The following is a 14,424-nucleotide window of genomic DNA, read 5'->3' on the forward strand; positions in this document are numbered from 1 at the left end:
AGTGCCACTTTTGAACGATTACCGTGATCTGGCAATTTCCTTCCCTCAGATTCTCACGCAGGAAGATTGGAACATTGTCCTGTACAACGGCATGCACAACAACTCGGCCTGGGCGGCCCTGTACTTCATCGCCCTGATGACGTTTGGTAACTATGTGCTCTTCAACCTCCTGGTGGCCATCCTAGTGGAGGGCTTTGCGGCAGAGGTGAGATAGCAGTCTTGCGTTTTTTTTTAACAAGATGTTTCATCCTTCCTTAAGCACCCTCCGCAAATAAGTAGTAATATAAAACAACACTTAATGACCGCTTCATGAAAAGTAAATCTAATGCTCAGGATAGGTTGTGTGCGTGTCAAGAGTAATAGTTTGACCCTTTCCCTGAAGCTGTCGTTCGGACTGAAATAGTTTGACATTGCAACGATATACTACCTTGGCAAAAATCATCAAACGTAGAGGTAGTGCTGCGTCAGTGTCATTTCCTAAGGGAAATATGATAGCGTTCTGGTGATAAACCCCTTTGCATACTATTGACCTTTGACACGTTCCATCCAGTCTTCGTGACACCTTTTGTAACGTGGGAAAACTGCAGGTGCGCACCTTATACTGAAATCTAAAAATGGCACACTCATTGAGGGATTAGAGTAGGGGCATGTTTGTTCACGCAACGGCAAGATCCGGCTCAAGCAGAACCGACGAAAAAATGAACTGAACAAATTGTTTGGTCTTTCCCAAAGCTTGCTTTGTTTGAGGACATCAATGGCACAAACCATGCACACAATTAGTTGGTGTGATCTGCCGACAGTTTTAGGGAAAATGGTATTTCTGTAACTTTTTCCACTTTTAGTTCAGCAGTTTTTCAACTAACATGCTACGGAAAAAAAGTAGATATTATTTATTGTTCAAAATTGAATGGGAAAAGGTGGTGACAATTTTACAAACTCCCGCAATGGCATCTTATGCCCAGAGTAACATATCAAACTGATCGTGCTGGATTTCTAGTTGCCTCATTTTATTTTTTATGGCATCTTGTCATCACTTGAAAACATGACAGTGATTACAGCAATAGGCATTGTAAATAAATTTACAGTGTAACAAGTCTTCTTCATTCCAAAAAAAAGTTAAAAAATATTCCTGTTTTTTTATTTGAAATCAGAACTTTCATCACTCGGTGTCTGTAAATTTTATCTTGAACACCACATCACTACATCTTTTCAAATGAAAAAAAAATGCTCAGGTCAATCCTGTAGACAGACTGGTGAAAGTAAAGCATGTCTTATCATATAATCTGCCCTGAGCAAAAGCACCCCCTCATTGATTGAAAAGAGTTATGTTGGTCGGTAGTGGTCATTTTATTGGTAGCGATGCCACTGCAACCCTTGTGCTTCATAGTCCTTTGTGAACCAGTGATGCACAGTTCCTACCTAAGGAGCCTCCATTGCTAAGAAAATAGTGCCCTCTCTTGGTCCAGCTCAGGTCTCATACAGGGAATAGACCAAGAAATGTTCATTTGTGAACATCCTTCCCAACATTATTTGACTGACAGATTTCAGTTCTAGAGCTTTACCTTGATTTGGAAGAGCATGTTCTACACCAGTAGGAAAGTTCAGTTCTTTGAGCTAGGTCAACAAAAGCTCTTTAAAAGTTTCTCTTTCCACATACATGTAAGGAATCAATCAAGATAAAACAACACAAGCCTAACCATTTCCTTCAGAACAATACATTTTTGCGGTGCTGTTCCAGCCTAATATAGCCATACTTCAGCCCTCATCAAGTCACGTCTGGACTGTGAAGGAGTGTGCATTCAAGATCCTTTGAAAGCACAAATAACTGTCTTTATTCCCCTCCTTGATTGCACAAATCCTCCCTTGACTTCAAAAATAGAAGTCCCAAACAGGAAGATTAGGCACAGCTTTAGCTCAATTTGGCCATTTCAAAAGCAATTGTCTCTTGAAATCCTCCCCCACGTTTTCCCCGGAGCATCAACATGGAGAAATATTTGCTCAGACTTTGTAAATGTTAAGCTCTGTATTAATTGAGGTGGTTATTTTTTAAATCTTGTTTTTATCTCCTGATTTCTACCCACATGTTCATTTTATTCCTTTGAAGGTGGGGGATTAGTTTTTAGAGTTCAAGTTTAGTAATATTTGTAAAAAAAAAATTTTTTTAAAGTGAAGTTGTAACTGTCTTGATCAAACATGAATTACACACTAGTTCAAACGAGATTATTCACATAACTTCAGCTAGGAATTTCTCAGCAGGCCACATTTTCATGTGGTTTCTTTGATTTCCCGTTGGAGAGACCTTTACATAGAACATCCAATAAATTCGCCCACATGCACAAGAATAAGGCACATATTGAAATTCAATACTTCATATTTCTAATCCTGCTTTTCTCCAGCATGTTAGTCGCATATTTGCCCAAACAATTTCAAATTCCTACCCAGAGCTATAGGAACACGGAGCACTCCCCTCCCTTCCCCCCCACCTTGGCTGAGCCAGTCTCCATCAAAGCCCCACTGTGCCAAGCCTCAAGTCTGAGCAAACACATCCTTCCATCCAGCACTCGAGAAAATCCAGCTCCTCTACCTTTTCAATAATGCAAAAAGTGCAAGCCACTAAACCAATGCGTGGTAATTACTCCAGGGAGCAGTGAAGACATCCCTCTCAAATCTTTCATGTTTCTCAAGCTCATATTTTTTTTTACCTTGTCTTTCTCTCTCAATTTTTTTTTTATATTTTTGTTACTGTCTTTTTATAATCCTTTCATTTTCTGATTTGACTTGCCCATTCATATTTCAAGGCTGTGTGGGGATGCAGAGTGCCGTTTCAGAAAGTAAAATGTCAGGTGTCAGCCATATTTTTACACAGCCCCAAGGATGTTCATTTTCTCATTATCATGCCGACAAAAGCTTACGCATTTAAGACTGCACATCAGCACCAATTAGAATTCCTAGTTATGCAAGCCCAGACATTTCTCCAAGCAGCATGACCACAACACCACATTTATTGTTGTTGTTTTTGTTTTGTTAACCAGCTCCTTGAAAACTTTCTAAGGTATAAGCAAAATGTTATGTTTGAGACGAACAACTTGTAAATTTGCATTTCTAGTTGAAGATAGCCTGAGCACACTGATTAAAATCCAAAGCGAAAGAATCAGATTTTTTTTCAGTATCCTGGGTTCCTTTTAGAGCCATATCACTGTAAAAGAAGAGATTATTTTATTGTGCCGCAACCAATTTCTCATTAATTTAATAACATAAACCCTTCCTGACCTGAATTACATGTAAAATACTTACTTCAGGATACTTTGTCAGGGATTTATTTATTTCATTAATTATTACCATCTTCACTATGATTCACTACGTTAGGAAACTTTTATGCTTATTTTTGCAGTCACCCTGTGAAATTGTCTTGATTAAATTTCAAAGGGAATCAGATGTATTTGATGTGTTTTTGTTTGAAGAGATTTACCCACGTATGTTTAATCAGACCCAATATTAACTCGTTTTGTAGCCCCAACCACCAAAATGGTGCCCGTGCAGGGGAGGGTTTCAAGATTGAGAGTAAATATTGATATATAGATAGTTGACTGCCAAATATTCAGAAGTGGATGTTGAATGAAACATTTTGGCACAACTCCACCCGTATGCAAGTTGTCATATCATGCCCGTAAACAAGTGTTTGACAAGAGAGCAACATTGTCAATCGGCCAGGTACATGCATCTTTAATGAGCATAGAGTGTGCAGAGTGCCGGTTTGGTAATCCTACAGCCTCCAAGGAAAAACACCTGCCAGGCTGTGCACCTTTTCACACTGGCTCCCCGCGTTGCCATGGTTACCGGCATCCCTCTTACACATTTGACATTTTCATTCTTTGTCATCCTGCCAATGCTGCGTCATTCTATCTGGCCACTTCCATTTTTGTCTTGGTAAGTAAAAGAGCTACTTTTTTCCCCTGTCTGCTTTTTGTGTCATTACATACAAAGTTAGTGTGATAGTGACAGTATAGTGATCCCCTCTGTAACCAAAAAAGCAATCCGTGATGTTGCAGAAATGAAGTGCTGAAAGCATGAAGAAGCCGCATCTAACCAGCTGAGCCCATCTTAGTTCTTTTTGTGTTTCTCGTTTGATTTGTCTAGTCGTAGAGGGAGTCACTGTGAGAAACATATGTTCCCTTCTCCATCAGAAAGAGGCTTTTGGAATGCTTGGTTGAAATTAAACTTGACATCCAAGTCCTTTCTTTTACTATTTTTTGTTGCCCTATACTGCATTAAGATTTTGGTTATTTATCCACGAACATTTGGAATCTCATTTTTGGATCACACAAACAACATGCAGGGAGATTATGGAAGTCAGTCACATTGGACACATTCAGTGCCGCTTGAATAATCAGTTTTGCTTCGTATACCTCATTTGTCCAGAGCAGGTCTCCACAGAGCACAGACATACAGCAAGGGCTTGATCGCATGTGTAGATCACGACAGGCAATAGTGTCTATGTCTGGACACTGCAAGTTTTGTGCACAGTCTGTCGAAAATTTGCCATTGGTAGTACTGCACTACATGCTCGTGAAGCTGTCCACACATGTAATGTGTCCTGCAGTGGCTCCTGAAGATGGATGACACAGTGCCATCTACATGCATCTAAGCTGCATGTCTGTTATTGAGTCCGTGTCTGAACTGGTCTCAGTGTCAAGACTGAAGTTTGTAGTTTCACCAAGCATGCCAAAGATCTGCTCAATTCAAACCATAGAGTTAATTACAGCTGGAAACTAGAAGGTGCATCGTTCATGTTAAATGGACATGTATGCTCTGACTCTGGTAACCACCGTTATGCTTACTTGTAATATTCAACCATAGTGATATGCCTGGATGTATCCACCTGAAAGTACATTTAAGCATGGAGATGTAGATTTAATTGTGTTGAAGAATCAACAAGCAAATAAGCAGAGTGAAAAATGAACACAAACAGAGCATGTTGTCCACGTACAAAATTGTGCCTTGCCCTCTAGTTTCAACAATATAACTCTATGATTCATACAGTTCTTCACCCACTCACTACCTGACGTGTATTCACTGCAGTCCTTTGTATACGTTTACATGAGTATTAGAAGCCATCAACATTGAAGGATAAAGTATCATTGGTTCGCGTCCGCTGGTTTGCATGAATTTTAATCAGTTGTGTTTTGTAACTTTTTTCATGCCGTAGTTTCTTTCCGTGTCACTGCGTTCAGTGTTGAAAAGTTTTGTCTGCATATAAGTCCTTCTGTGTTGAAGTCTTTACTAGAAGTTTGAATTAAAGAGTAGATTTTGACAAGTTGTTGCGACGGCTATAAATATAGCAGGGTTAAGTAACCCAGACATATTTTCTGAATACGTTGTTATAATATCCATTGTCCTGTGTATAGACGCTTTGCTTGGTAGCCATCTCGCAGGGCAGTTCTTTTGTTCCACAGGGAAATCTTCTTGGTGCATACCCTGTGGAACAAAAGTGCTGGCCTACGAGATGGCAGCCATGCAAACCCTCTACTTAACAACGCTAGGGGCAAGTCAGCAGGTCCCACCCCCGTTTGTCTGATAATGTGTGGTACATTTTAGATATGTGCAACATTCACATTAACCCTAAGAGTCCTCAGTCCTCGAAGAGGTTATGGCTTGAGGACTTACAGGGTTAAGTGTGAATTGTGGTACTACAACATGAGCAAATAATGGAAGCTGAACCCGGAAAACTTAACCTTTACATTACAGATACTTTCTCTCGTTTATGTGCAATAAATATGGGGGGGGGAGTGTGTCTTAGAGCAAACAAGAGGTCCTGGTTAATTCTATAGTCCCCCAACTTAGGCCATGTTGTTTGTGCACGGTGTGACATTTCAGGTAATCTGTGTTTGCCTTGCAGACCTGCAAATGTGCCTGAGTGCTGTTTGATATTCCCAAATGGATGCGCACATACGTCACAATGTTGTTTCCCTCCTCTAACTCAATCAGGAGTGTTTTATGATTGCAAGATCATGGATTTGTGATCGTTTTGAACCAGCGAATGCTGGATGAGAATGCAGCAATTTTCCCTTAGCTTTGTAGTCGTGCTGAGTTCCGGGGTTGTAATCAGATAAGTCGGCATTGAGAGTCTCTCACACAGCATCCTTGGTTCATTTTTTAGGGCCCTTGCTAGCCGTAGCCCCTAGCATGTTAATGACAGGTCTTTAGGTCTGCTGAACCAAGGATAAATGATGCTCTAGAGCTCTTTTGCTCACAGTATTTGGAAGAAACTAACTTCCTGTAGAGAGAGAGGCTAGTTCTTGTCAGCTAAATGCTCTTTCCCTCTAGCTCATTTTTTTTTTGTTATCACACGAAAGTCAGGTTTTGACCTTTTTTTTTCCAAATTTACTCAAGAGCAAGAAATTACAATTTTAGTTTAGACTTTTCATTTCTAGTATTTTTTCCTCAAATCCGATGTACATTTAAATCTGTCATCTGATTACTTACAGTTTAAGGGCACCATAAAAAGAGGTTTACAGATACTGGACATTGTAATCATCAACTTGCCATTTTGCCCCCTGTGAATTCAGTTTCTTACATTTCTCATTTGCCCAATAAATCAGTCCGAGGGACGCCACATTTCAATATACATAAATCCTTACGCAGTCACTGGCGTGATATAACAAAGATGGGCAGATGGGTATTACAAGGGACAAAACCTTGGACCTTGGACTGTCAATATTAATCACATTACGATGCCCGACAATGGGTAGGAATAATGCCAGTTGAAAGACTATTGCTTGATGGTGCATCTTTAATGCACACTTTCTGTAAATATGTGACCTTGGAACTCAATCATACCTTGTGTCTTTCAAAAGCATGCTGCATCGAAAATTGAATCAGATAGGTTGCAAATATACTTCTGAAAGGTGCACCCCTTTTTTTTTTCCTTTTTTGATGTGGACATTTACACGTACGTAGGGCTTTGAACTCGAGCTAATAGTTAGTAAATAGATAGTGGTCAGAGTTCAGATTTAAATGGTCAATCCATGGAAGGAATGTTCTAATAAAATATGTTTGGGGCCAATGCCCATTCCTCTGATGTTGATGATAATGAAGACTTCATTAAGCTCTTAAATGTCCTTAACATAAAAGGAAGGCTAGAAAATTGACTTATATTCATGGGTGATTGTTAAAGAAAAATTATTTCAAAGTATTATTACAATTGATTAAAACTTCATGTTTCTAACTACCCAGATTGCAGTTCTCAGAATAGTATCATCCTGATTGCACGTTTCTATTGACTTTCATTTATGTTAAGTAAACAAGTGAAATAACCAAGCATAATAAAATCTAAAATAATATCTACACAAAGAGGAGATAGTTACTTAGCTTTCAACTGTTACTTTCCCGTCTGTCTCCAAATGCCAAAGGCAGAATTTTTTTTAAACTGCTGATATTTCAGTTCCTTTGTTTAATGTTGCTGTTAACTGCTCAATATGTCTGGCATGTATCAGAGGGAGATTCCATAAGGTTTCATAGAAGTGGTAATCTATATGCCATGTACATTACCTGTTGAGGGCGACATTCACTGAAGACTCATGATGCTAAATTTAGGCAGTGTATATTCGCATGATTATTGGGTCCCAGAGTGGATGCCCTTACATGTATTTGCAGTGTATACCCACAAACTTTTCAACCTTACCCAGTTGTTTGTTTGTGCCCCCAGTGATATCAAGCAATGCACCGCATGCTAAGTTGTGTGTTCAAACCCCATGCTCATTTGATTCCCGTTGGTATCCCTGCTCATCTCCAGCCCTACGAACAGAAAGAGTCCAGTCTTGCTGCAGCCAGCCGCGAGAGCCTGGAGGAAGATGAGGGTTACTCAGGGGAGGAGCATGAGAAGAAGGAGGAGGGAAACGATGTACAGTCTGTCACATCGGGTAAAGACACCTCAGGTGACTCAGCCTGCTCATTTCAGTAATGTAGATATCTCACTCATTTTTTTTTCTAACATGGCGCTTACCTTGCTGGAGGAGTAATTATGGAAGTGCATACAGTGCCATCTGTGTCTGCTACGTCATATCTCTCACATTTGTGTACGGAAAATGTCTGAAGTCTCCAGAATCTATACTGTGCAAGAACCCTGTGGCGTATGACTTCCACTGAGACTCCCTGACCGTGGAAGTGGGGGTGTCGATGGCTCCTTCAACCTTTTGCAGGTCCTTAAATGGGGTGGGGCTGAATGGGTCAGCCTATCAATGGCTGATGCCTGATGGTCTGCTGCCCCCTCCCTTCCACACTTTGAAAATCATTCCAAGGGCATCAGTCCCCCGAGTATTGTCTGCACCTTCCTCAATCCTGCAAAACCCTCCAAAATCTCCTGATAGACTAAAGAATCAATAGCCTTAAACTCGAATGAAATTTCCAATACAGACACCTCATGATGATTAATGCATCACTTTACCTCCTTGCCAACACACAGATGAGAAGCAGCTAGCCCTGCCTCCTCCCGAGAGCACCCAGTCTCCGCCCCCAGCCAGCCTGATGAGCCCGCCCATCATCACCCGCACTGCAGCCACGCCTCAGGGCTCCCCCATGTGTGAGCAACCCAAGGGCTTCAAGGGACCGTTCCTGGACAACCAGTCCATCGACTCAGACACTCAGTCACTGGTCAGTTGCTTTTATAATGCCGTAAACAGTTTTCAACATTTCAAGCAGAGCATGCATTGACTTGACATTGCTCTACTTTCATCATATGCAGAAAATGTAACCGGTAGGGCTTTAAATTTTTATTTTGATTGATTTTTGTCACTGAAATATTCGATGTTGTGTTTAATGGCATATTTTGAGGGCATAAACAAATGATTCATACAAGACAACACATGCTCTAAATTTCTAAACAACCTTATGTGGAAATGGCATAAAGATTAATTGAGAACAGTTGCAAGCAGTGTAACTACAAACGAAACAAGCTGTTTAATAAAATAAGGGGTTATCATCGGTGTGCAGAATAAACAAAGCTTTGTGGGCTTTCATAGATCTGCACTCTGAGAATAGGAGCACCGAAAAACCACAGATGATTCATTCATATCCTTTGGGCGATTTTTTGTTTATACAGACCTTGAATATACCAGAATATGCTCAAGAGAATGTCATTTTGAAGGACATAACATGAATGCCTTCTCCTCTAATGAAATGCTAATAATCCATTGTTTGCAGTGAGAGAGATTTGGCTGACAGTACTTGGTGGTGTTCTTTTTGTGAGAAGACAATGCATGTTAAGTGGAAACGTCTCCAGGTCTGAATTCAAGTCCTATGTGTGTGTAGCTAATGGGTAACAGCCTCTCTGCCCATTGCGTTATTCAAGTATAAGTTACCCAATCAAAGCACACCGATTGTAATTGCTTCTGTCCCATCTCTCTTCTAACCATTACCCCTCTCCAGTCCTCTTTCCACATCCCCGGATCGCCCCGTCTCCCACGCAGTAATCTCTCCCGGAACGGCTCGGGCCGCAACCGCAACGTGCTGTCGGCCAACCTGCCCCACGTCCGGGACCGGAATTACCTGCGCCCCTTCCAGCCGCCCGAGGCCGACCACGGAGCCGACAGCGACAGCCACTCCAACATCAGCAGTCGCATCAGCAGTCGCAGGTAAAGACGTAAACTACATGTACTCAGGGAGGATGTGTCCAAGTTGTCATGGCCTTGGCAGACTTGGAAACCTTCCCCGATCTCCTTAACTTAATCCCTACCTCATGACAAGATTCATTTGGTGTTCCATGTGCCTTGCCAAGACATGCATTGCATTGCTTTTAAGCTTTGCTTTATTCAAACAACACGATTTGTGACTGCCTGACCTCAAAGCTCTTCCTCACACACTTCGCTTTGTGCTATATGACTCCTTCAAAGTACATTTGTTTGTTATTAGAGCCTAGTGTATCTAAATGCTCAATCTTTGTGGTTGATCATTTTTTTTTACCTTTTCTTGAAGCAAGATGCTAATGATAGTCACAGGATATTTAACATATTTCACCAACCGCACTTTGTGCGTAAAATTGCTGTTCCAATCTGAGAATGAAGAATCGATTGGGAACTTGCAAGGAAGTTGGGTTTGGACCCACAGCCACCAGAATGAGAGTGTTTCCTTTTCACACAACACTTTTGTACCCAGATGTTGTACATTATCAGGGGCTCTAAGTGATTATTTCAATTTCTTGATGTTTGCCTTCCGGTACGTATGAAAAGTCTTTATTAAAAAAAGCCATATTAAGCTTTTTATTAAATGTGTGTTTGTCCCTCTCTGAGTGCTTTGTTGACATTCTACGTCTGGACCCCCGTACACATTCTTGGTAAATGGCTAGATGGCGTGCCAAACTAATGGCAAGAAAGATCTTTGATTGAATATTCGTCCAAGACTTGCATGAGAAGAAACAATAAAGGGGTCACACAGAAGAAATGCAGATAGGATTCGACTTTTATGTCCGGCTCAACAGGATAAAAGGATTTCTAAGCACAAAGTGCTCAGTAGGTGTGCAGTCTGATCTGCATGTTGAAAATCTCCCTGTCGTCTCCTAGGAGTTCGTCTGACCACAATGGGTACGTTCCAGACAGCGACAGTCGCCGAACATCGGTGGCAAGCTGCAATGGTGACAGCCGCCGCACCTCCTACATCTCCTGCAACGGGGGCTCCTTCACCGCCCAGCTGGAGAAGCACAGTCTGGAGGCGGAGAAACGGAGCAGTCGGGGGTCGGTTGGGAGGAGGAGCAGCCGTCACGAGGACGAGGAGAGCATTGAGGATCCGGATCAAGTTGACGAGGCAGTAAGTTCAGCACACTTTCACTTTCCAGTTAGTTTTGTGTTTGTCCAGCAAACTTGGAATCATTCATTTCTTGTGCGTGTTTTTTGTCTGTTTCATCAGGATTGAAATTAAACCAAGCATAATTGGAACAAGCATTTTCAATCATCCGTAAATAGATTACCTTGATGTAGATAGAAATCTGCTTTGATTTACCTTAATTGTATCACCCAAGACTGTTAAATGCCACAGTCTTCTAACATCTGGCTAAACACACACATAAAACAAATTATTGCTAATTGTGGAGTTTTTCTTTAGTCACTCAATTAACTTGGTCACTCAGTGTGTTAATGATTTGGTTGCATTTTTCTGCTTGATTAATTAAAAACCACTTGGTGGAAATGCAGGTTTCCTTGCAAGGATGCAAGAGAATTGCTGAAAAAATCCGAAACACAAAATCTCTAACATTTGATGCACAAAACATTTCCAGTAAAGGACACGTGGTTGACACGCATAACATGTAGAGGGGAGGACACTGATTCCCTTGGCAGATCTCAAGATGGACCACTGAGCTGTTTGCTGTTGTTGGTTGAATCAATCCTGCTTAAAAATAGATGTATAGAATTGGCTATTCAGTAATTTAAACCTATTAAAAAAGTGCTTTGTCGGTTGAAAATATAATTGTAACGTTGTAGTCCTAGTGGCCAGAAACCTTTTTTCAGGGGTCCATTTAACCTGTTATGGTACTTGATGTACAGTCCACTTCATGATGTAACATCATTTCCAAGCACTTCCATTGAAGCGGATTTACCCTAATGCAGTGTGCTGTTCTGGGGCCATTTCCCAACTTTGTTTGTCTGACTTATAGCCTACTCCACTGTCAAAACAGGCAGAAGCCCTATTAGTCTAGTATGGCCGTTTTGTTTGTCTATTTTTTGGCTTGAAGAACAAACATCAAGCCACTCCAGTGTTATCCTTTGCTAGCCGCAGCCGCACAGGCACTTAAAATCTTCAACTAGGTAAACTATGACGGGACAATATTCAGTAGATCTCAGTCACAGAAATGGAATTGTTTTCCACGGGGGTTTCTCTTATGAGAAATTTTAAACAGTTTGAAAGGAAGCTCTTCTGTCCATTGTGGATGAGAATTGCGTGGTTGATATAACATGAATAAAGTACATGTGTAACATTGGAATTGCACAGTGCCGAAAGATCATTTGTAGGCCTGGATACTTTTACTTTTTGACCTTCAGAACTGCATCGTTACAACCAGAAATCCATGCAGGCAAACGTGAATTAATGTCTTAGCTAAAAACTTAAACAAAACTTTCAAAAACGGATGTGAAGCTTTGTACTATTTTGTGGATAGGTTAGCCAAGCCAACCACATTGCACAGGGGGCATTTACACAATGTATGAATGTTGATACTGCTGGGACAGGATCTTTGTCATTTTTTTCTGTTTTCAAAATCCTTTAAAAATTCATATCTTCATTTACTGGACACTTATACCCACACAAAGGACTGTCTGGTTTCTACTCTAATCTGAAAGACAATATCTATTGACGCCTGAGTATTTCAGCCAGGCCTGACGCCTTGTATGAAGAGCCCAGACTATGCAGTGTTACGTAATTTTCTTTTCACGAAACTGGCACTGTGCACCACTGACCTCTTTTCAATAGGGGCCAGATTAGCATGCAGTGGTACTGTGTGGCTCATCACTGCAGTGGTGGAGCGCTTTTGACCCCGTTGGTAATCTGCTCGCACTAAATCCCCAAAACCATGGTATACTGTTTCAAAAAAATGCAGGATTTTCTGCACCATTGAGAGTAAAAAAATGTTGGTAATGCCCAGCAGCCTGGTCTTTTGTTACGAGTACAGTCTTTTATTACAGGGCCCAGTTCCATTTGTCCGATTTCGGAGACCCTGGCTATGCATATATAAAATACATGCCCCAAACCGGGCTCTCCAGCCGCAATCGGTTAAGTCTCTGTGTGCCTATTTTAAAAAGTGCTACCTTAAATCATTGATATTTGTGATGAAAATGTATAATACTTTCAAAACTTAGCTTCCCACAAACATGTTAAGGTTCAATATTCAATTCTCAAACCTGTAAGGAAACTAAAAGGACTCTGAAATGTACATGTAGGCATGAAAGTATTCCCTTCTGTGTAGAAAAGATCTTATAAAATTCTGATTTCAAACATCAGCAAACTGATGATTACAAATGTAAAAGTTTCCCTTTGGGCATTGTGGATGTCAGGGTGTAGCTGTTTTACCCTCCGACATTTTAGGAAAGTATTTTTTTCTGCATCTACTGCATTATGTTAAATGTATGATTTTACAGTTCACTTCAACTTTAACATTTACATGTGCTTCGAGGTACATGTTCTGTTTGTTACATGTTGAATAATTGTGAAGCAAGATATTGTAAGCCATCCCTGCCAACGCAAGCATTGTGGTCAAACCCATCACAAGTCAATCAAAAATTAACTCACAAGGTTTGATTGCACGCAACAGGGATGAACAGTGACAGGGGAATGCCTTTGTCAATGTTCATTTGGATCTGGATGGCTTGTGATGGTCTTGTGATGGAGCGGAGCCCAGCTCCTGTTGACGTGCCACGTGGAGGCAATTTCTTTTCTCGCATTTCACTGTCCCAATTAAGCATGCTCCTTATCCCGGATACAAGGAAGCTTTTTTTTTTTTCCGTTCTTCATCATGACATTTGTTGCACCTCACTTTGGAAACCACTTGGCTCTATTAGGGTCATGTGTGATTTCTCGACTGGTTTGAAGTACGGCTGGGGAAAAAAGTCAGAGGGGGTGATTCCCGAGCAGAGTTTTCAATTTGTTCCATCTTGCAGCTGAACAGCAAGCAGTTGCTGTAAATTCCTGTGGACTTAAGTGTGACTGTTGGCTCGGTGAAGTGAGTCGAGTGTCACTTTTGCTCGGGTGCAGTGGGTAACACAGATTGCTTGGAGTTTTCCCATGAATGCCCGGTCAAAAGTGGAGATGAAAGAGATTCAAAGCAGTGTTTGCTGCAAAGAGACTAGAGTTTTGATTGATTGTTATTAAACATTCATCAGCTGTCCATCATTGTGCACTTGCACCTGGTAAATGCAAAACACAAACAACAGAAGCCTCATAAATGATAGTAGTTGTTCCACAGCACTGACAGTCGAAGTTTTAAACAAGCGAAACCTCCAAGTTCGTGTTTGCCAGTGCAAAATATGTATCGTGTTGCGGTGGCTATAATTTTGTTAAGGTGTTCTTTGGGTTGAGCAAAATTTCTACAATGGCAGCATGCTGTTCATGGTTTGAATCACTCTTATGATGTCTCCTGTGCTTGGGAAAAAAACAACAGTTTCCAAGTAGCTGTTTGGTGGGGGGTCCTAATTGCTTTTCCAGATTAGACTTCTCTACCCCAGCCACACTTCCACTGGCCTGATTCATTCATTGTCATTCATCCGTCCATCTGGTTTAATCCATCCATCTTTAACCATTCATCCATGCCATCACCACTCTCACCTTCACCACCACCACCGTCATCATCATCACCACTGTGCTTCCATCCACCCCTCCTCTCAGAAGAAGCAAAGCGCAGAGCTGGGCAGGAAGTGTTTCTGCTTACCTGGGGTAAATCTTGCTGTT

At 41.1% G+C, this 14,424-nt stretch overlaps 1 protein-coding gene across 13 annotated transcripts in view; it reads left to right on the forward strand.

Annotated features, from left to right (window-relative positions):
- Nucleotides 1-14,424, forward strand: part of cacna1g (calcium voltage-gated channel subunit alpha1 G) — a 129,285-nt gene that overhangs the window by 76,701 nt on the left and 38,160 nt on the right. For 8 of the 13 annotated variants that reach the window (XM_087139448.1, XM_087139446.1, XM_087139445.1 and 5 more), the window contains 6 exons: nt 50-205; nt 7,793-7,934; nt 8,462-8,649; nt 9,424-9,629; nt 10,554-10,797; nt 14,362-14,409. In XM_087139448.1, coding sequence (XP_086995574.1) covers nt 50-205; nt 7,793-7,934; nt 8,462-8,649; nt 9,424-9,629; nt 10,554-10,797; nt 14,362-14,409 — 984 coding nt within the window. The remainder of the gene's footprint in view (nt 1-49; nt 206-7,792; nt 7,935-8,461; nt 8,650-9,423; nt 9,630-10,553; nt 10,798-14,361; nt 14,410-14,424) is intronic. The other 5 variants (XM_087139459.1, XM_087139454.1, XM_087139450.1 and 2 more) reach the window with 4 other exon arrangements.

This window comes from Acanthaster planci, linkage group LG07 (assembly GCF_054643075.1).
Source record: "Acanthaster planci isolate LZ-2023a linkage group LG07, COTS_SCS, whole genome shotgun sequence".
Taxonomy (NCBI): Eukaryota; Metazoa; Echinodermata; class Asteroidea; order Valvatida; family Acanthasteridae; genus Acanthaster; species Acanthaster planci.